Source organism: Lepidochelys kempii, chromosome 20 (assembly GCF_965140285.1).
Source record: "Lepidochelys kempii isolate rLepKem1 chromosome 20, rLepKem1.hap1, whole genome shotgun sequence".
NCBI classification, from domain to species: Eukaryota; Metazoa; Chordata; order Testudines; family Cheloniidae; genus Lepidochelys; species Lepidochelys kempii.
Genome location: NC_136399.1, coordinates 14219294 through 14241950, shown reverse-complemented (window position 1 = coordinate 14241950; position 22657 = coordinate 14219294). Strand labels below are relative to the sequence as shown.

Sequence of the window (22657 nt, the reverse complement as noted above, 5' to 3'; positions counted from 1 at the left end):
CCCAGGGAAGGCCAGGGAGCGAGTCAGCACTGACACTGCTTGGGCAGTGGGTGCTGTGTTGCAACCTTCCCTCCACACTGAAGCTGGGTCTGAGTGCAGAGGGCTGGAGTGGCTGCTCCCTGGCTGCAGGGAGTTACATGGAGTTGGTTCTGCTCCCTAGGGAAATACAATATCCATCTTCTCTCTGAAGGAGAACATCTGAGTAGTCTGGGGGCATAAACTGATCCTCCTCTGATCCCTCACTGTCCTGATGACTTAAGTTATAGATTGTTATTTACTATCTCCATTGTACAGACCAGGGAAACTGAGGCACCGAGTGACAGTGGCTTTTCCAGGCACATACAGCAAGTCTGGGGGAGAGATGGGTCTGGGCCCCAGGTCTCCTGAGGTCTGGTCTAGTCCCATAACCGAAAGCTCATCCTCCTTCACTGCTAGACCCCCCCCGGAGAGCAGATGAAGGGGATGATTTGATTCTCTACCAGCCCAGGCCTCTGTTTTCCATTGGGACGCTCATGGCTAGAGCAGGGCAAGTCATCCAGGAACAGTTTATTCAGGGGATGTGGCCTATTCTGAGATTTGAGGATGATCTGCACCAAGAGCTGGATGTGCTCCTTGGTCAGCCATACCCTCTGGATGTCAGTGGAGCTCAGGCCTCAAGATGCTAACAGGCAGTTTGCTTTGAGTTTCACCATCCATCCTGCAGTGAGCAATTGGAAGATTGGGCCAAAGGAAATCTGATGAGGTTCAACAAGGATAAATGCAGGGTCCTGGACTTAGGACGGAAGAACCCAATGCACCGTTACAGACTAGGGACCGAATGGCTAGGCAGCAGTTCTGCGGAAAAGGACCTAGGGGTGACAGTGGACGAGAAGCTGGATATGAGTCAACAGTGTGCCCTTGTTGCCAAGAAGGCCAATGGCATTTTGGGATCTATAAGTAGGGGCATAGCCAGAAGGTCGAGGGATGTGATCGTTCCCCTCTATTCGACATTGGTGAGGCCTCATCTGGAGTACTGTGTCCAGTTTTGGGCCCCACACTACAAGAAAGATGTGGATAAATTGGAGAGAGTCCAGCGAAGGGCAACAAAAATGATTAGGGGTCTGGAACACATGACTTATGAGGAGAGGCTTAGGGAACTGGGATTGTTTAGTCTGCAGAAGAGAAGAATGAGAGGGGATTTGATAGCTGCTTTCAGCTACCTGAGAGGTGGTTCCAAAGAGGATGGTTCTAGACTATTCTCAGTGGTAGAAGAGGACAGGACAAGGAGTAATGGTCTCAAGTTGCCGTGGGGGAGGTTTAGGTTGGATATTAGGAAAAACTTTTTCACTAGGAGGGTGGTGAAACACTGGAATGCGTTACCTAGGGAGGTGGTAGAATCTCCTTCCTTAGAAGTTTTTAAGGTCAGGCTTGACAAAGCCCTGGCTGGTATGATTTAGTTGGGGATTGGTCCTGCTTTGAGCAGGGGGTTGGACTAGATAACCTCCTGAGGTCCCTTCCAACCCTGATATTCTATGATTCTATGATTCAGTCACCCAAGTAATGTGGTAATGTTCTGCTCCTTGATTGGGTGGTGGCTACTGAAGCATTTGCAGTGTGACTAGCTGTGTGAACACAGACTGGCATAAGTGCCTCCCACCCCCCACACCCTATGAATGTTCTTAAGAACTAAAATTCATTGGTGGGAATGTTGTCGGAAAGCAAACAAAGAGGGAGGTGCTGTTCCTGGCCTGGCAGCCTCCCTGCCCCAGTGCTCTCATAGCTGGATGCACTCTGCTTTCATAAGAACAGCAGACATTTTACTTGCCCCATGCGGCTGGGTGAGTTGAATGGACTTCATGGCCCCAGGACGTGCTGGTGCATTCTGTGGGGCCTGTCCAACCCTCAGAGCAGCTGCGACTTTATTCTGTTCGCCATGGATTTCCTGTGTGTTTTCTGCCTCAGTGAAGCCTAGATGGATGTGAGATCCTTCTGGGCTTGCTCTCTGTTACACAGCAGCCTGTGCCGAGGGCCCGGCAAAGCCTAATGACCTTGGGCCAGCAGACCCAGGGTGCAGGAACACCTTAACTCAGCATCAGCAGGCCAGGCCTGGGTTTGGGGAGATGAGGGGTTGCCTGGTGCAGCCTCTTTGGAGCATTGCAGACCCCAGCAGGACAGGAGCAGCCTTGATGCTATTTCTGGAGATGCTCCTTTCCCAGGGGAGGGAGGGAGGGAGTCACTTGTGCACACAAGGGTCTGTCCATTGAATCCTGTGGGAGCATCCGGTGGGGGTCGGGGAAGGGAAGTTATTTACTGTTGCTTTTGGTAGGGGACCCAGGGTTAAACCCCAAATCAATTCAAACTGCAGCAGGAGTCACAGCTGAAATAAACAGCTTCCTGTGCTGGAAGGGCCCATGTGGGAAACCAGCGCTGGCAAGCCACTGAGACAGAGGCTTGGGTCCAGAAGATCACAGAGACATTGGCTCTGGTATGGGAGGCCTGGTGTCCTTCCTAGCTCTCCCCCTGACTGGCCAGTGAGCTCTGGGCAGTCCTGCCCCGACCCAGCATGGGGTGGAGGGTGGGACGTGGGGCAAGGCAACCCCTTGTTTGTTAAATACTTTCAGACATGGCTGACAAGTGCTGCCTCCAGCCCCTGCGTCCCTGCTGTTTATGCCACACTGTTGGCCATTTCCCTTTACTTTAAAGGCTGCAGTCTCGGGCATCTCCTCCTCTGCCCACTGTGCTGTCTGCAGCCAGCTGAGGCAGCCTTGGCCGCCGAGTCCCTAGCCACAGTGGAGCTCTCAAGATGCAGCACTGACTAATGGTCTCAGACCTGCCTTTGTGCAGAAGGGCTCATTGAAGGGGAGTTGCTGTGCTAAGCCTACATGCCCTGTGTAGAGGTGCCCATTGTAGCTGCACAGAGTCACACCTACGTGGAGGGGGAGCAGGTCCATTTGTCCATTTTCTCTCTGCTGCCTGAGCCCTGTTATATGCCAGTTACTGCTATTCTCCCTGTGACTCCTTGGGCTGGGACCCAGCTTTGCACTCAGTTGAGAGTTTGGAGCCAGCTTCTCCACTGCCTGGTCGTCCTGGGAATCAGGAGCAGAACCCTGCGGCTGTGGCTGGCAGAAGCTCCAGGAGGGGAGATGACTGGCAAAGGCTCCTGCAGGGTTAACACACACCAAGAGAGACCAGCGGCTGGAGAGACTTTGCAAAGAGAACAGTCCTGCTGTCTAAGGCCTGGCCCAGCCCAGTAACCACTTAGCAGCGGCGCCCTCCCCTGTAAACAGTGCCTCTTGGCTGCGTGGACAAGGCCTTTTTCCTGGCTCAGGGCAAGCAGGGAAGGATAGCAGCTTGTTTGTCCGGATGCTCACATCTGGCCATTCGCCTGTCCCCACCCCAGCTCACATCTGACCACTCGCCTATTCCTCCCCTCCCCCAACACACACATGCTCCTGCTGGTTTCAGAGTTTGTTTTTAATGTGATTAAAGCTAATGAAAAAAGATTCATAAATATCCTGCAGATAAGCCTGCCCCTCCCCCAGATCTTCCTTTCATTGCCCATCCCCATCACCGTACAAGGCATATGCCTGTTCCCATCACACCACAGGGTGTAAGTCCCTCCCACCCTCACCTCTGCCATCATCCAGCCCCGTCACAGAGTGGGGCATATGCCCTGTTCTGCCCCCTGCCATCTCCCCTCTCCATCACGAGGTGTATGTCCCTCTCCCAGATCCCCCCTGCCATAATGCAGCAACCTCCTATTGTAGAACACCCTACCTCAGCAGGAGAAATTAAAGTTGCAACCAGAAGACCAAAACTTTTAGATCCTAGCTAGATGGACTTTCAAGTGATCTCAGCAATCTGGCTTGGGCATTGGATCATTCCTGAAAATCATTCAGCTAAACACTGAAGGTCTAAGCTGCTAAAACACTCCGTTCTCCAGTCCCTAGCCTCCAGACATAGCGCAGATGTGGATGTGCTACGCCTGTGTTAGACCAGATCTTGCTGACACGGACCCAATCCCATCTCATTCGGCTGAAGAGTTCTCATTTCAGAGTGGTAAAGGTGTACAAGGCCACTGACTAGGCCTACCCCTAGGCGTGAAGGTAAAATGGAGCACTTACCGGTATACGGCTGTTCTTCCCCTCCCCTACCTCCCACCTCTCCCCCGGAAGGAGCGGGGCCTGGGGCAGGACTGGGGATCAGCATCCCCCAGCCAGTCCATCTGAGCTCCCTGGCCCGCACCGCCCGGGGCTCCAGCGGCGATTTAAAGGGCCTGGGGCTCTGGCTGGTGCTGCCGCAACAGCAGCAGCCGGAGCCCCGGGCCCTTTTAAATTGCGGCCCCAGGGCAGCTACTTTTTTTGCCCCCGTGGCGGCCAGGGGGTGGACAAAAGGGGCAGCGACATTAAAGTGCAGAGGTACGGGCCGGTACTGGCAGCTACCTTTTACTGGTATGCTGTACCGGCCCGTACCGCCTTACTTTCACCCCTGCCTACCCCAAATATTCTTTCTAAGCTCTCACACTCTGCCATCAGTTTTGGAGATTTTTTGGAGGTAGCTCCTACTCGAGATGCAGAGAGTCAGATCAAAGTGGAGTTGATGTTTTGAACTGGGTCTTGCTCCAGGACCTTCACATCTTCCAGGGTCGAAAATGATGGGGTACTTTTCATTCTGCCAGGCGACCTCATCTGGACCATCAGCACAGGCTTCAAGCTGTAAGCAGTGTATTGAAAACCTTCCCAGATAGTCAACATCATCCAATCCGTATCAATGTTGGAGTAACCATACTTATTATAAAAAGAAAAGGAGGACTTGTGGCACCTTAGAGACTAACCACTTTATTTGAGCATGAGCTTTCGTGAGCTACAGCTCACTTCATCAGATGCAAAGCTGATGCTCAAATAAATTGGTTAGTCTCTAAGGTGCCACAAGTCCTCCTTTTCTTTTTGCGAATACAGACTAACACGGCTGCTCCTCTGAAACCTGTCATACTTATTGTGAGTACCACGAACTACCCTCACTGGAACTATTGGAACGCAAACTGGCCCAGCTTTACACAGTTCACCGACCAGTACATAACTTGTATCCCACATGACGTCTCTATTGAAGAAGCTGACATGCTGTCCACAAAAGCCATTTACAAAGCAACCACCGAGTCCGTTCCAAGAGGTTGCAATGAGACTCTACATTCCTTGCCTAGATGTGGAGCGTGCAGAACTCGAGCAATATGAAGAGCATGGCAATCCAGCCATTGACACACGTGTTAAAAGCTTAAATGCTTCTAGATGAGCAAAATGGGATGAGGCTGTCACTGAGCTAAACATGCCAAGATCCAGCCGCAAAGCTTGGGCACTAATCAGAAGACGTGGCGTGGCTCAAAAGCCTCCAGCACAGTACCATACCCAGTCTCTCCAAACAGTGCTACCCACCTGACACATGCTCTAAGGATAAGGAAAAAAGTTCGAAGTAGGGAGGCCATTCCTCTCGGTTCCAGCCAGACAGTCCTGATTTTGTATAGCCCTGTCTATGTCCAGGAGCAATTTAGAACTGGACATGGCTTTGTCTGGTGAAAATTGAGGAGGAGACTGTGGAGTTGGTGAACGCCATTTTTCAGAGTGCGCCGCCCCCAACCCCATGGTGTGACCTCACTGCATGCAAAGTTAAGCCAGCGGGAGTAGGGCTGGCACGGAGGGGGGCAGGCATGGCACAGGTGGGCCCATGCAGGCGAGGGCAGGGCAGCACCATCATGCAGCGTTCTGCAGGTAGGGGTGGGCCCATGCTCCACAGCTGGGCCAGCTGCAGCAGCTGCCCTTCCCTCTCACTGGCTGCTTGAGACTGCAACCCAAGCAGCCAGGCAATACTTTGACAGGGCTAATGGTTGGTTAGACTGCTGCAGGGGGCCCAGGCTGGCTTGCACAGTAGCCTGTGAGGTGACAATACTCAAACTATGAGCTGATGAGGAGGGTCAGGAACTTTTGCAAAAGGTCAGATTTTAGAAACACCAGAGAGGAAAACACAGCCTGACATGGGGGCCCGGGAGAGGGAAGAATCAAAGACACCTCACAAGTTGATGGTCTGAGTGACTAACAGGAAGATGATAGTGTTTCAACAGTGAAGGAAAATGCAGGACAGGCTTGAGAGGAAAGGAGTTCCGTTTTTTATCATATTAAATTTAAGATGAAGGGAAGACAACCAGGAGGGGATGTCAAAGAGAGCGAGAGGGCAAGGCTGAAATACAAGGTTGAGTGAATGGAGACAAATCAGAATTAGAAAGGTAATATTGTGGATCAAGGCCAGGGTTCTGGTGGCTGAGGGGTGGCTAATAGGCTGTTAGAACTGAAGCTTTCCTAAGACAAGGGCCTGATCCTGGAAGTAGACTCAGGCTCTAGCAGGAACACATGTCTGTCCCCGGTGGTCCACCAATAAACTTTGTGAGCAAAACAGTGACAGACAATGTAATTAAAGACTCTTATACCCAGACTCCAAGCCAGAGTGCATGCTCTAAAAAAAACCCAGAGGAGAAACATAAGGCTTACAGCTGAATTCTGGTCTGGATAAGTACGTAACAATGAAACAGTCTCTCTGAAATGGTGCACTGAGGGCTGCTCTGAAAATAGTGGGAGAATCCCTTTCTAGCCAACTGCTGCACCTCATGTCAGCACTTGTGTGGCACCACTACTTCCGCAGCAAGGCAGAGCAATGGTGGAAGCAGCACCTTATGGAACGTGGCTGTATTTCAGAATAACCCGTGTAGAATATAGAATATCAGGGTTGGCAGGGACCTCAGAAGGTCATCTAGTCCAACCCCCTGCTCAAAGCAGGACCAACCCCAACTACATCATCCCAGCCAGGGCTTTGTCAAGCCGGGCCTTAAAAACCTCTAAGGATGGAGATTCCACCACCTCCCTAGGTAACCCATTCCAGTGCTTCACCACCCTCCTAGTGAAATAGTGTTTCCTAATAACCAACCTAAACCTCCCCCTCTGCAACTTGAGACCATTACTCCTTGTTCAGGTAGATATGCTGGAGGGTAGGGATAGGATACAGAGGGACCTAGACAACTTAGAGGATTGGGCCAAAAGAAATCTGATGAGGTTCAACAAGGACAAGTGCAGAGTCCTGCACTTAGGATGGAAGAATCCAATGCACCGCTACAGACTAGGGACCGAATGGCTTGTTCTGTTACTCCTTGTTCTGTCATCTGCTACCACTGAGAACAGTCTAGAGCCATCCTCTTTGGAACCCCCTTTCAGGTAGTTGAAAGCAGCTATCAAATCCCCCCTCATTCTTCTCTTCCGTAGACTAAACATCCCCAGTTCCCTCAGCCTCTCCTCATAAGTCATGTGTTCCAGTCCCCTAAACATTTTTGTTGCCCTCCACTGGACTCTTTCCAATTTTTCCACATCCTTCTTGTAGTGTGAGGCCCAAAACTGGACACAGTACTCCAGATGAGGCCTCACCAATGCCGAGTAGAGGGGAATGATCACGTCCCTCGATCTGTTGGCAGTGCCCCTACTTATACAGCCCAAAATGCCGTTAGCTTTCTTGGCAAGAAGGGCACACTGTTGACTCATATGCAGCTTCTCATCCACTGTAACCCCTAGGTCCTTTTCTGCAGAACTGCTGCCTAGCCACTCGGTCCCTAGTCTGTAGTGGTGCATGGGATTCTTCCGTCCTAAGTGAAGGACTCTGCACTTGTCCTTGTTGAACCTCATCAGATTTCTTTTGGCCCAATCCTCTAAGTTGTCTAGGTCCCTCTGTATCCTATCCCTACCTTCCAGTGTATCTACCTCTCCTCCCAGTTTAGTGTCATCTGCAAACTTGCTAGGGTGCAATCCACGCCATCCTCCAGATCGTTAATGAAGATATTGAACAAAACTGGCTCCAGGACCGACCCTTGGGGCATTCCACTTGATACCAGCTGCCAACTAGACATAGAGCCATTGACCACCACCCGTTGAACCCGACGATCTAGCCAGTTTTCTGTCCACCTTATAGTCCATTCTTCCAGCCCATACTTCTTTAACGTGCTGGCAAGAATACTGTGGGAGACCGTATCAAAAGCTTTGCTAAAGTCAAGGAATAATACGTCCACTGCTTTCCCCTCATCCACAGAGCCAGTTAACTCGTCATAGAAGGCAATTAGGTTAGTCAGGCATGACTTGCCCTAGTCAGGCATGACTTTCCCTTAAATGCATATTTATTACTGAGGCCATTCAAACCAGCTGGAATGTGTGGCTCATGTTTTGATCATGTAGCTTCTTCATTGCAGAAAAGAGTAGTAAAAGTAACACATCCAAAGGACTCAGGGATTCTAGGTTTGCTAACATCTTCTTTTCACTCAGAGCAGAGGGTCCGATTCAGATCTGGTGTTAGTGTGAAGCTAGTATTTTGCATACAAGCATCAAAAAGAAACTTCTTCACTGTGCCCTGCTGGGGCTCTTGGTATTGCCCTCTTTAGGTTCTTATGCTATCCCCACCTCCCCAGCACAGTATGGGAACACCTGTCAGTCTTTCTGAATCCTGGGAAATCTCTGAATCTTTTTAAAATCTTGATCCCTGGTGGAAAATTAATAATCTCCATGATTAGGATGAATACACTGCTGCTTGTACAAGTAGCTTGTTCCCTTTTAGCTTGTTCCCTCAAACATGATTCACGATTCATGATCAATCCTCTGCTGTGGTCGATAAAGGCAACATTGTCTTGGAGTTTGTTGTGTTTCAGCACGGTGACTGTAAACAATGTAATTTAATCCCAAATGGCCAAAAGAATCTGAATTCATTGCTAAAAGAAGGAAAGGAGAGCGCCATGCATTCTGCAGCCTGAGTCGGTGGGATATAGATGTCATCAATCGTGGAAAAGAAGATTTGAATCAATGCATTTCTTCTGAAAAGCACAAACAGAACTCGCAGAGTACAGCTACTTCAACTAAGATAAAGAATTTCTTCAAAGCTAGTGTGTTGCCTTGTGACGATAATGCGACTGCTGCTGAACTTTGCAAATTGTTCCATGCTATTATGCATCACCATTCTTCCTGAAGCATCGACTGTAGCATAAAAGTTGATAAAACTGTTTACCGTGACTTGTCTGTGGCTAAAAACTTGACTTGAGGAAATACCATGGCTAAGGCACTGAGTGAGAACGTTTTAGCCCCATATTCAGTTCAGAAGCATTTATGATATATTAAGGCTAATGATCTATATTTCTCTTTGGCCACTGATGCTTCAAATAAGGGAGCAACAAAGTGTTTTCTATTAGTCTTAAGGTATTTCAGTTTTGAAAAAAAAGGGTTACATACTTTCTCTTGGCTTTTTACAATGATAGTCAGGAAACTCTTCTAGCCACTGCCACAGAAATATGTGGAAAACTCAAGACTTTTGACCTCAGTTTGGAGAAGCTGTCAGCATATGCAGCTGATAATGCCAGTGTAAATTATGGGATGTATAACAGCATTTACAAGAAACTGAAAAATGTCCAAGAGGACATTCTAGCAGCCCACTGCTTTGCACACATTCTTCATAACATAATAAAGTATGCAGCAGTTAAACTTGATATTGACGTAGAACATTTAATTCTAAAGGTTTATTCCCACTTCCACATTTCTGCCACTAGAACAGAACAATTAAAGGAGATTTGTGACATTGTTGAGGTGGAAGAGTGCGATCGGTTCAGACACGCTGTTACCAGGTGACTGTCTTTTTTGCCAGCAATCAATAGATTACTGAAGTGCTGGAAACCACGAACTCACTATTTCCAGAGTTTAGGAGAGTAAGAGTGTCCCAAAATAAGTTGGGAATGCTTTGGGGACAAGGGCATTGCCAATGAGGTAGTTGAAAGATATTTTCTCTTTCGGAGCTGTGCTCTGAAGCTATTCAAGGACTGTAATGAGGCTTTAGAAGCCACGTGCTTTAGTATTCTTTCAGTTACTGAACTCTTGAATGGATTGAATATGAAACTGGAGAGAAGGATTAGGAACAAGTTCTTTGGCTACACACTGAATTCTAAGCTTGAGGAGATTACTGAAAATATTGCTGGAAGGTGTAAAAAGGACTTCATGGCCTTTTAATGAAAGAGCAAAGAAGTATCTGCATGACAGGTATGACTTCTCTGAAGACAGCCTTCACAGCAAAGTGTACAATTTAGCTCTTGAAAAACGCATCAGCTTTGAAGAATTTTTGGAAGCTGTTCAGGCTTGCAGCATGAAAGAAATGGACATGGATGAGCTCTGTGAAGAAATTCTAAAAGTGGTAAACTCTTCTGTGTTAAAGGATTGCCTAACTAGCGAGGAGAGGCAACAGAACATTTTCACCAAGCACAGGGCAACTTCAAGAACTTTAAGAAGATCAGCTCCTACATCTTTTCAATACTGTGCAGCAATGCTCACATGGAGAGGAAAGGAGTACTTGTGGCACCTTAGAGACTAACCAATTTATTTGAGCATAAGCTTTCGTGAGCTACAGCTCACTTCATCGGATGCATTCGATGAAGTGAGCTGTAGCTCACGAAAGCTTATGCTTAAATAAATTGATTAGTCTCTAAGGTGCCACAAGTATTCCTTTTCTTTTTGCGAATACAGACTAACACGGCTGCTACTCTGAAACCTGTCACATGGAGAGGGTTTTCTCTCTGATGACCACAGCTGGGAGAAATAAAGGGAATCAGCTGGATGTAGAGAGCATGAAAGCAGAGCTCTAGATATGCATCAGTTTAACAGGGGAATGCAAAAATATGTACGCTGAGTTCCTCAAGAAGAAAGAACTTCTGAAAGAGGCCCAGGGTGGGCAAAAGTGCAGACACAGATGAACGGTTATGGTACTCTATGAATTAGGCACATCAAAAACTCTGCTTCTTGCTAGCAAGTCTAACTCTGTCTATATTGTCACTTTGTTCGCTACACACAAATAAACGTATTTTATTGAGAAAGTTCTGCATTGCATTGTAATTTTTATTCCATTTTGTGTAATCTTACATGGAATTGAATGTAGGTTGCTGCATTATTTAACTTGCCAGAAATTAGAATTAGTCTTTTACTATACTATTCAGCAATGAGCTGGACATTTTAAATGTGGCAATGTTTGGTACAGGTTTTGTTAGCCATCATTTCTGCATGTGGGGGGGTCACACCAGCGGGGGCAGGGATGTCCTGTATTCTGAGTATGCATCAGTTGCCACCCTAGTTTGAAGGAGAGGTGAAGAAGAGATGGCGATCGTACTAACAGTGCGTACCCGAAACTGAAGACTTCCTGTCTTTCACTGCAGATGAAGTAGAAAGAGTGATCAAAACATTGAAAATAAGTAAAGCCTGTGAGCTTGATATTGGCCCCCCTGAATTCTTGAAAAAACTGGGAAAACCTAGTAAATAACAGCTAGCCACCTTTCTATCTAGAGTCATCCAGGAGAATCAAATACCTAACATCTGGCACAGAGAAAAAGTAATAGCCATTCCAAAACCTGAAAAAGACCACTAACATGTGAGTTACTGCACTATCTCTTTGCTATGCTGGGTGTACAAATTACTTGAAAGGCTTCCAGGATGACTTGTTTACAGTCTAAGTACCTAGATCGGGGACAAATATTTAATACTGGGCTCTGCAGTCTAGCCGAGAAAGGTCTAACATGATCCAATGGCTGGAAGTTGAAGCTAGACAAATTCAGACCCCTCCCTCTGCCGTCACCTGTCCCTATCACACAATGAGGAGTGCACCCCTCCCTCCAACCTCTGCCATCACCTGTCCAGCAGGACATATGTCCATAACCCAGGCCTCTGCCGTCACTCAGCCCCATCACATAGAATTGCACACATCGCTCACACTTCTGAAAGGAGCTCCAGTGTGGCCCCAAGCACAGAGCAGATTGAGAGAGTTAATGTGTACAGCATGCAAAAGCCACCATGTGAGAGCCCAGCGCAAGGTGTGTTTCTGAGGAAATAACTCAGAGGTGTGAACTGTTCGCCAAGATGCTAAAGTGTTTGTTTTGTGTTAAAATATTTCTACCCTAGTCCTTAGTGCCATTGAATCACTGAGCTCAGGGCAGTCAGGGCTGTACATTTTAGGAGGGTCAGAGTCATATTTGTATCTTTCATTCTGCACCAAAAAGGTGATAGAAACTGAAAAATTTAAAGGCAGTTCATTTTTTGAGGCAGGGGGCTGTTTCTTGGGAACCCCCCAAATTTGAACCCGTAATTCTAACCTGGGGCCCAGTGAGGCATAACATTTTTCAGTCTGCACAGGCATGTGGATTTTAGAGCACTTTGAACCTGGGACTCTTAATGGGGTTCAGCAAGAGACACCCCTTAGAGTCAGGGTCACTGCCACTTCCCTCTGTGAGAGGTTGGAAAGGGCAGGGCACAGGCTATATCTGTCGTGTTCCACCTTCCAGCTACAAGGTCTAAAAGGTTGGCTGTGGTTTTTTTTTTAATCTGACACTTGTGTCATTGCTCCATGGGTTTCCTTTGGTTGTATCCTCAACATTTCTGCCTTGTACTGTAGCAGTTTAGTCCCAATTGCCAGATTTCATCACCGGCTACAAAGTAAGCAAAGCCCTGGTTGCTGGGGGTTTTCAAGCTTGTCCTTAATCTCTGGAGGGTGAAGATGTGATTAGTGGCTCGGACACAGACTCTGTGGATGGAGGATTTCAAAGGAGTCTGAGAGAGTCCTCACTTTCTCCTGACCTCTGGACCTAAGCTTCCCACCTCAAAATGCAGCTGATAACCCTCCTTGACTGTTCAGACGGCAAGGTCTTCAGGGCAGGGACTGGCCCTCATGCTGTGACTGTGCAGTGCCCAGCACAATGGGGCACAGGCTGCCTTCACAGAACAGCAGCAGTTGCAAACTTAGGAAAGCCGTGAATGCATTGTTACCTTGATTTACTGCAACTTCAGAGCTGGAGTGAAGAAGGAGGAGCCAGCACCCTGGGATACCTCCCCCAGCAATCTGCAGGCCAGCAGCAAGTATCCCTTGGGCCCACTGGGAGAGCGGCTGTGACTCAGGGGATAATGCAGAACGCTTCTGTGGGTGTTGCTGGTGACACATGCTTCTGCACTTGCTTGGACAATGCTGCCAACCCCAAGCATTTAACAAGTCATGAGTCCCCTGTCCCATCCCCCCATCATGAAATTGGCTTAAAAATAATGAGATTTTAATGACTTTGGGGTTCTGCTTATTTGCCTTCTAGTTTCTGAGTCTTTAGGAGTCACTTTCTCAAGCTTTTCTCTACAATCCCAAGAGCTGGAAACTTACCCTGTTTTAAAAAATGAAAGTTGCAATTCTGTCTCATGTGATCACCTGACTCCAGGAGCTGGGGCTTTAAGAAGAGCACCAAATGTCATGAGAACTGCAGTAAAAGCATGAAAGCTGACAACACTGCATGCACTGGAGAAATTTATCCTTCAACACACATCTCAGGGGAGTGTTCTCCAGGTACGCACAGGACTGCTTGAACATCTCCAGTCTGGGCCCTGGATTTAGATTGCAGAAGAGTTTGTGCTGTTATGGGAACAGATGTGTGTGCATGGTGGGCAAGTGGGTGGTTCAGGCTTGGGTAAGGAAGGGGCTCTAATGATGTTTTTTTAGTAGGTTTACATTAGTAAGTGGGGTTATAGGTGCAGGAGAGTGATTCACAATGGCACCGCCTTGTCCAGCAGTGCCTGTCACATGGCTCAGAGTCAGACCTGCTGGGTTTAGTGCCTGACCCCTTGTCTACACATAGGAGCTGCACTGGCGTCACTTAAATTGGATCTTAGTTTGGTTTAAACCAGTTTCATTTCAGTTTAACTTAAGTTGATTCCAAAGCTGATAGAACAAAATCTGTTTAAAATTGTACCTTAGCTCTGTGGCTGTGACGTGCTCTGGCAGAGATGCCCTTCAACGGCTTTAGCACTTTTGACTTCTCTCAGCCCTGCAGGAGACAGCCCGGCTGGATGGGTGTGTGTGGCGTATGCATTATCACTTAGTTCCAGGAGCAGGACCTTTGGGACAGCGAAGATAAAAAAAGAGCCCAGAGGAATTCTACGTTCCCAGGGAACTCTGCGCGTATGTCTACACCACAGTTAAACATCTGTGGCTGGCCTGTGCTAGCTAACTCGGGCTAAGGGGCTTGGGCTAAGCAGCTGTTTAATTGTGGTGTAAACACTTGGGCTTGGACAGCAGCCTGAGCTCTGGGACCCTCCCAACTCACAAGGTCCTAGAGCCCAGGCTCCAGCCCAAGTGTGAACATCTGTACTGCAAGACCAAGTCAGCTGGCAAGGGCCAGCCGTGGATTTTTAATTACAGTGTAGACATACTCTGTCAGGCCAGTATGCAGAGAGCCAACCCTAGCCAGCAGTGAGCTGAGCACACTGGATTGGAGTTCACCAGAGGCCAGCTGCCAGGGCTCCAGAAGTGCTGACTGCAGAAGATGCTTCTGCTCTTGTGTAGGGTTTTCTGTTTTGAGTATTATGCACTGGGGATGCCTAAATGATCTGCATCCAGGTCAGAACCTTCGGGCTGTGGCCCTCACAGGCACAACACTGCACGGGGTGAGCAGTTTTTTATGTTCCACTTCAACCCTTCTCATTGTCCAAGGAAAGAAACAGGTGCTGAAGTTCCCTCCCTGTAGCGAAGGGGCTCTATGTCACTGCCCTGGTGGGGGGTGCCCCCCTTGTCCCCTGGGGCCAGGACAAGCGTCCCCAGTGTGGTGGCGTGGGCAGCCCTTTGGGGCCTGTGCTGGGGCTTTCCTCTCTCCAGCAGCCTGTAGGGACACATTGGGGTGCCAGATCAGACAATGACTGAACTCTCCCTGCTTCTTTCTTGCCAGCTGCTGTGAACCTGTGCGTCTCCCTGCGGGTGCCTCAGGCTGTCCCCATGGACCTGCGGATCGGACAGCGCTTTGCCAAGCCCGGCTCCGACACCGCCCTGCTGGCTCTCAAGCAGACCCAGCAGCTGCAGCACCAGCTCTTCTTGGCCAGCCTGCACCAGCAGCACGTGGAGCAGTTCACCCACCAGCACGTGCGGGTAGGAGCAGCCTTCCGGGCCTCTGGGGCACCACAGGGCCAAGCTCAGGCTTTGGGGACACATTGCACCAGTAGCCCTTGAGGCACTTGCCTGCTGCAGACACACTGGGAGCCTGCTTCAGTCAGTCAGCACAGGGGGAGTGAAGCTGGTAGCCACCCCCTGGCTCTGAGCACAGCTGTGCTGGGGAGCAGGAGGCCCCCAGGCCCCAGAAGGACCAAGCCATTGTCGGTGATCAGAACTCGAGGGAGCTCAAGGAGCAGCGGTTATGTCTGGCTTCCCAGGCAGTACCAATGGGATGGTGCTCCAGATAGTGGTCTGGGCAGATCCCTGGCTCCCCCAGCCTTTCATCAGACGTCATCATTTATTTCTCTTGTCTCTGAGACTGGAGCGAATCATCCCACAAACCTCCAAGATCCCAAATGAAATGGAGAAAGTTACAGGACAAATGCTGGGCTACTCCTGCCAGTCTCTGGGTCTGAGCCACGCTACCCAGCCCTGGCTGCCACTTTGGGTGGAGATGCCGGAAGCAGCCTATGCTCTTGAGCACCCTCCACCCTGTATGACCCTCTCCCTTCTTACCCCCTTAACCTGTCCATTATCCTGGCAGGCCTAGAGGCATCCCTGTCATGGACTTTTTGTGGCCCCAATGCCATGTGTTCATATGGCTCAGCGCTGGGTCCGTGCAGCATGGCCAGTGGCGGTGAAAAGCAGAAAGTCACCTTCTGGTCTGGCTTTTCACAGGGATCACAGGAGGCCACGGTTAGCAGTGCTTTCCCCTGTCAAGGCCTGAGAAGTCTACTGTCCATGTCTATGTGAACACAGTTCTCCTGGTCACCGAGAACATAAGGATGATCCAGCAGTGACCCCTCCCCTGTTTCTGGAAGTGGCAGCACCAGCTGCTTGAGAACAAGGGGCAAGGAAACCTGGAATGGGCCCAAGGAAGGGCTGGGGGCTGGATCAGATGGTGCAGAGCCAAGAGTTCTGTCCAGGGCAGAGCCAAGTTGACAAGCCAGATCAATTCCACAGGCCATGGCAGAACGTTGACAGCAAAATTTGCATTTCCAGGTCTCTGCTCTGCTCCCTGGCCGTGTCCTTGACCATGAAGGTCAGAACCTTCCAGACCCTACAGTAAATGTGGTGTTGTAGGCAGGGTCAGTCCATCCCTGGAGCCCCAGAACTGATCCCTCCATCTGATTCCAGGAAGAAGTCAAAGCCAGTGGCCCTCTTCTCCAGTTGCCAATCCTGTCGCCAATCCAGTCGCCAATCCTGCAGCTCTTAGGATTGTTCCAGGGCTTCCTATGCTGACAGAAAGCCCAAGGGGTGCTCAGCAAGGGATACCGCTTCCCCCTGTCTTGGTCTGGAGCCCAGCACAGCCCATAAATCCCACACTTGGGGAGCAGGGCCTAACCTGGACCCCAACAGTCTCATCTGGGTAACTGCAGCCCCCACAGGGGCTCAGTGGCAAATCTGCTTTCACTGCCCAGTCCCTGGGACCCGGCCTTTCTCTCCTCCCTGAATGACAGCTCCACTGCGTGCTGGTGACCAGTCCTGGCTTTCACATCACCCCAGTCCGAGAACAGCCTTAGGACTGGCAGGAGCTCACCTGCAGGGGAAGGACCCATTGGCTCCATTGTCGTGGTACCTTGAAGCACCAGGATGGGCCCCTTTATCTCTCGCCCTCCCTGTTTCAGGGGTCAGGTACCAGACTGCTGGTGCGCCACCCATCAGAGGGCCTGTATCAAGTGACTCCCGAGAGTCACTATTGATAGAGCCTACAGGGCAACACTCTCCCTGCAGCCCCATCACTCTGTCATGTCTCTGGACTCAGGGCTGAGGGGGCTTGGGCTTTGCAACTGCACCTCCCAGAGTCACCTCTCCCCTGGTGCTGGTGCCCTGCTAAATAGACAGGCTCATGGAGAATGAGCCACTCTGATGCCTGCGCCCAACCTGCTCTGGGGAGCCCCCTGGTGGACCTTTGCGGGGAGATCTGCTCTCCCCTTGCCTTCCCCCAGGGCCTTGCCTGGGGTAGAGCTCCTGCCTTCCCCTCCCCTCAGGGCAAGGGAGGGGCTCCCCTTCTGTCCACACAGGATGCTGGCTGGGGCAGGGCTCCCTCCTCTCCTCCCCACAGGGATCTGAAGCAGGAATCCCCCCCCGCCCCTCCACAGGGACCAGGCCGAGATGGGGCACCCTCCTCCCCTGCAGGGCTCTGGCAGAGGCGGGGCTCCCCTTCCCTCCCTCCAGGACACTGTCTGGGGCAGGATTCCTCTCTCCCGTCCCCTGCCCTCCCCCACAGGGCACTGGCTGGGGCAGAGCTCTCTTGCTGCTATGCTGATGCTCTCTGTCCCCCCTGCAGGTGAACATGGACTCCCCGCAGCGTGAGGCAGAGGCTGGGCAGCAGGACCACGAGCTGCGGCTACTCCTCAATAAGGACAAGAGCAAACGAAGTAAGAGCCCCTCGCTGTGTCCATCTATCTGTCTGTCTGCAATGCAATGGGTGCCATGACTCTGCCTGGGAGTCTGAAGGGGGGGCTCAGGCCCCCTGCCCTTTAGGTGGGGACGGGATGGTTCCCACATGGGTGCTCCCTGCCCGTGCTGGGAGTCTGGGGTCCTTCTGAACACAGCCCTGCCTGCAGCATGGCACTGTGCTCCTGGTTCGGGCCTTCCATGTCACTGTGCAGGATGCTCCTGGTAAGGATGTGCTGTTGCTCTGCTTCTCCACTAAGGGCCTTTGCGAGCTGCGAAGGTCCCGCCTGGTGCCCACACCCCGCCCTGCTGCCAAGGGCAGCTGCAGAGATTGAACCTGCTACAAGGGCAGGAATCGGCAAATCAGAAAAGCAAAAGGGATCCCCTTGGGTAAGCCTAGGTGAGTGCCTGGCCCTACCTGCCACCCCAGCGCTGGGGGCTGCCAGAGCAGGTTGGGCCCCAGCCCACCTCTGCTTCTTCTTAGCTTTCCAGGTGGCAGCAGAGCACATCAGGGTCACTCCCCGTGCGGAGCCATGGGCACTGGGATGGTCCAGGTCAGAATGAACTGGTCAGTGTTTTGGGAGTCATTGCTGTAGGAGACCAGCCCACTGGGAGGGGCAGGAATCCACCTCCAAGACTCTGTGACTCAGGCTAGGAGCCGTGGTGCCACAGGCAGAGCTTGTGCAAGCTCCTTCCAGCGCTCCCCCATCCCAGCCCTTCTGTCTGCTGAGGGCAGCGGGAAGGACCTGGGACTGAAACAGCCAGTACCAGTGGGGAGGTGGCGCCCCTGGACTCGATGCTCTGGGAGTACCTTCTACATGAAGCCAGTGCCCCATCTAGTGCCCGTTCCAGCACAGAGCTCTCAAAACAGTGAACTTCCTGAGTTATCCATTCAGTGCATCACACCTGCCTGTACTCTAGGAACAGCTCCAAACTGCAGCCCCACCATGACCCTTCTTAGGGTCCCCTGCTGGTCCACCCAGGTACCCACAACACAGGCTGCAGAAAGCCCACTGTCTGGGAGCCTCAGAGAGCTCATTAGTAGCCATTGTGCCTGATGTCTGGGAGCCCACCATAGCCATCACCCTGGTCACCCATGAGCAACTCCTAACTCAGCTCCCGTCCACACAAACTCTCTGGCCTGCATGTGGTAGTGCTCAGCCCACAGGCTGGCTGGGGCTGTGGGCCAGAGCCCACGTGCTGCTGTCACTCAGGCTGTTAACCCGCCCACTTTGCAGTGGGGGCACAGGCTAAACTACTGGAGTGCTGATCGTCCTTTAGTGCTTTCCCCCAAGCCCCCCAGGTGCCCAAAGGGCAAACAAGTTCTCCCACCTAGAGTGGCTCAGCTCACTGCAGCATTAAGAACCATGGGCTATGTCCCCAGAAGTCCTTGTGCCACACACCAGTAAATGCAGAGCCAGTGAAGACACAGTAGACTAGACACACTGGAGTGTGGCTTTGTAGTGTGTCAGAACCGAGTGCCGATCATCTGGGCTGACTCTGCAGTAAAGACATCTGCTTGCAGGCTCAGGAGCTGAGCATGATGGGATAGGTGGAAGTGATATCACACCCTCCCAGAGCATGGGAACTGCTGGCACTGTGGAAACATGCAAATGATCAGGTGTGGCTGAGAACAGTGTGATGAATTCTTGGCCACGCGGGAGCTTTGGAAATCAGTTGTGGCTCTTCTAGCTAGCTGGGCTGCCTGTCAGAGCCATCATTCCACAGAATGCCTTCTGTGCACTTTCATCCACCAGCTTCCTGCTGGGAGGAACCCCCAGCGAGCTCCCGATCTGTGATCTTTTCAGTGAGCTCTCCTTATGCAGCAGGTAGAAGCAGGCAGTGTGCACAGTTATGGGGCAGTTTCGGGAGGACTGGCACTGACCGGGAATGAGGTCACAGCTGGTTTGGTGTCTGCTTAATGGGTCAGCGCCGACCCCAGGAGGTATATGTCTGCACTGGAGTTGAAAGGTGTAATTCCCAGCTCCGATAGGCATACATTAAAATAGCAGCGTAGCAGCCACAGCACAGGAGATGGTACAGGCTAGTCAAGCAACTACAATCTGGATGCACTTGGGTCTCAGACTTGGGGTAGCTAGCCCCTTCTGCCACTCGAGCCACCATAGCTACACTTCTGTGTAGGGACAAAATTACAAAGGCCAAGGCACAAAACGAGATCAAACCAGCTAGAGACATAAAGGGTAACAAGAAAACATTCTACAAATACATTAGAAGCAAGAGGAAGACCAAGGACAGTTACTCGGGCGGGGGGGGAGAGGAGACAATAACTGAAAATGTGGAAGTGGCAGAGGTACTTAATGACTTCTTTGTTTCAGTTTTCACCAAGAAGGTTGGTGGTGATTGGACATCTAACATAGTGAATGCCAGTGAAAATCGGGTAGGATCAGAGGTCAAAATAGGGAAAGAACAAGTTAAAAATTACTTAGACAAGTTAAATGTTTTCAAGTCACCAGGACCTGATGAAATGCATCCTAGAATACTCAAGGAGCTGAGGAGATATCTGAGCCATTTAGCGATTATTTTTGAAAAATCAATGGAAGATGGGAGAGATTCCAGAAGACTGGAAAAGGGCAAATATAGGCCAATTTATAAAAAGGGAAATAAGGACAACCCAGGGAATTACAGACCAGTCAGCTTAACTTCTGTACTCGGAAAGATAATGGAACAAATAATTAAGCAATCAATTTGCAAACATCTAGAAGATAATAAGATGATAAGTAACAGCCAGCATGGATTTGTCAAGAACAAACCAACCTGATAGCTTTCTTTGACAGGGTAACAAGCCTTGTGGATGGGGGGAGGTGGTAGATGTGGTATATCTTGACTTTAATAAAGCTTTTGGTACTGCCTCACGTGACCTTCTCATAAACAAACTAGGAAAATGCACATAGATGGAGCTACTATAAGGTGAGTGCATAACTAGTTGGAAAACCGTTACCAGAGGGTAATCAGTGGTTCACAGTCATGCTGGAAGGGCATAACGAGTGGGGTCCCACAGGGATCAGTTCTGGGTCCGGTTCTGTTCAATATCTTCATCAATGATTTAGATAAATGGCATAGAGCACACTTATAAAGTTTGCGGATGATACCAAGCTGGGTGGGGTTGCAAGTGCTTTGGAGGAGAGGATTAAAATTCAAAATGATCTGGACAAACTGGAGAAATGGTCTGAAGTAAACAGGATGAAATTCAATCAGGACAAATGCAAAGTACTCCACTTAGGAAGGAACAATCAGTGGTACACACACAAACTGGGAAATGACTGCCTAGGAAGAAGTACTGTGGAAAGGGACCTGGGGGTCAGAGTGGACCACAAGCTAAATATGAGTCAAAATCAAGGCCATCCCTAGGGTGCTGCGGAGCCTGGGGCGGAAGTGACATCACTTCCGGGACTGACCACACCGAGGACGGGTAGGGGAGGCTGAGGGAGGCGGTGCCTCCTCAAACAGCCAGGCGTGTCCCCTCCCCCCACCCAGGGTCCCGCTTCGGCAGCGCCGCTGGGCTCCAGGGGGCTGGGGCCACGCCCCCTGCCTTTCTGGGGCTGGGGAGGCTGCTGCTCCCGGCGCTCCGGGGCGGCTGCGGTGGCGCTGCCGTGGGCTCTCCCTCCCGGCGCTCCGGGGTGGGGCGGCTGCGGTGGCGCTGCCGTGGGCTCTCCCTCCCACGCTCTGGGGCGGCTGCGGTGGCGCTGCCGCGGGCTCTCCCTCCCGCGCTCTGGGCGGCTGCGGTGGCGCTGCCGTGGGCTCTCCCTCCCGGCGCTCCGGGGTGGGGCGGCTGCGGTGGCGCTGCCACGGGCTCTCCCTCCCGGCGCTCCGGGGTGGGGCGGCTGCGGTGGCGCTGCCGTGGGCTCTCCCTCCCGCGCTCTGGGGCGGCTGCGGTGGCGCTGCCGCGGGCTCTCCCTCCCGCGCTCTGGGCGGCTGCAGTGGCGCTGCCGTGGGCTCTCCCTCCCGGCACTCTGGGGTGGGGCGGCTGCAGTGGCACTGCCGCGGGCTCTCCCTCCCGGCGCTCTGGGGTGGCTGCGGTGGCGCTGCCGTGGGCTCTCCCTCCCGGCGCTCCGGGGCACACGCTGTCCCTCGGGTAGAAGGGGCGAAGCTAGGAGTAGCCTCCCCCAGCCAGCAGTTCATCCGCTGCCCATGCCGCGCCGGCCAATTGTGCTGGCCCGTGGGCCCCCCAAAGCATGAGGCCCAGAGTCATCGCCCCAATTTGCCGCCCCCTAGGGACATCTGTGGTCAACAGGTTTACACTGTTGCAAAAAAACCGAATATCATTCTGGGATGTATTAGCAGGAGTGTTGTAAGCAAGACATGAGAAGTAATTCTTCCGCTCTACTCAGCGCTGATTAGGCCTAGTATTGGGTCCAGTTCTGGCGCCACATTTCAGGAAAGATGTGGACAAATTGGAGAAAGTCCAGAGAAGAGCAACAAAAATGATTAAAGTTCTAGAAAACACGACCTATGAGGGAAGATTGAAAAAATTGTGTTTGTTTAGTCTGGAGAAGAGAAGACTGAGAGGGGACATGATAACAGCTTTCAAGCACATAAAAGGTTGTTACGAGGAGGGAGAAGAATTGTTCTTCTTAACCTCCGAGGATAGGACAAGAGCCATGGGCTTAAATTGCAGCAAGGGAGGTTTAGGTTGGACATCAGGAGAAACTTCTTAAACTGTCAGGGTGGTGAAGCACTGGAATAAATTGCCTAGGGAGGCTGTAGAATCTCCATCGTTGGAGATTTTTAAGAGGAGTTTAGACAAACAACAGGGATGGTGTAGAATAATATTTAGTCCTGCCATGAGTGCAGGGAACTGGACTAGACGACCTCTCAAGGTCCCTTCCAGTCCTGTGATTCTATGATTCTATTTATAGTGTGCAGGCTTGACTAGAGCTAGTGCAGGTATGGCTCCTGGAGCTGGGAATTACACCCCCAGCTCCAGTGGGAGAGCAGCTGCACAGGTTCTGCGAGCTTGGGGGAGAAATGGGACTGCAGTGTCTAGCATCCTCCAGACTTCCTGCACCAAGTTCACATGTCCCCTGGGCCTGCACAGAGCAGGCAGAGGAGCAGTTGGTGCTGGGAGAGTGCGGAGTAATGACATGGGGGAAATTTGGGACCTTCTACATCAAGAAGGGGGAGCTGGCCTGTGTATTGGGAGGACAGGACCTGGCAGAAGGTTCTTTCCTCATCTTCATCATTGCAGCATCTGGGTGCCTTCCAG

General features: G+C 51.2%; 1 protein-coding gene across 4 annotated transcripts in view; it reads left to right on the top strand.

Annotated features, from left to right (window-relative positions):
* Positions 1-22657, top strand: part of HDAC7 (histone deacetylase 7) — a 240554-nt gene that overhangs the window by 171807 nt on the left and 46090 nt on the right. For all 4 annotated transcript variants that reach the window (XM_073318375.1, XM_078849470.1, XM_078849469.1 and 1 more), the window contains 2 exons: positions 14774-14970; positions 17324-17414. In XM_073318375.1, the coding sequence (XP_073174476.1) occupies positions 14774-14970; positions 17324-17414 (288 nt within the window). The remainder of the gene's footprint in view (positions 1-14773; positions 14971-17323; positions 17415-22657) is intronic.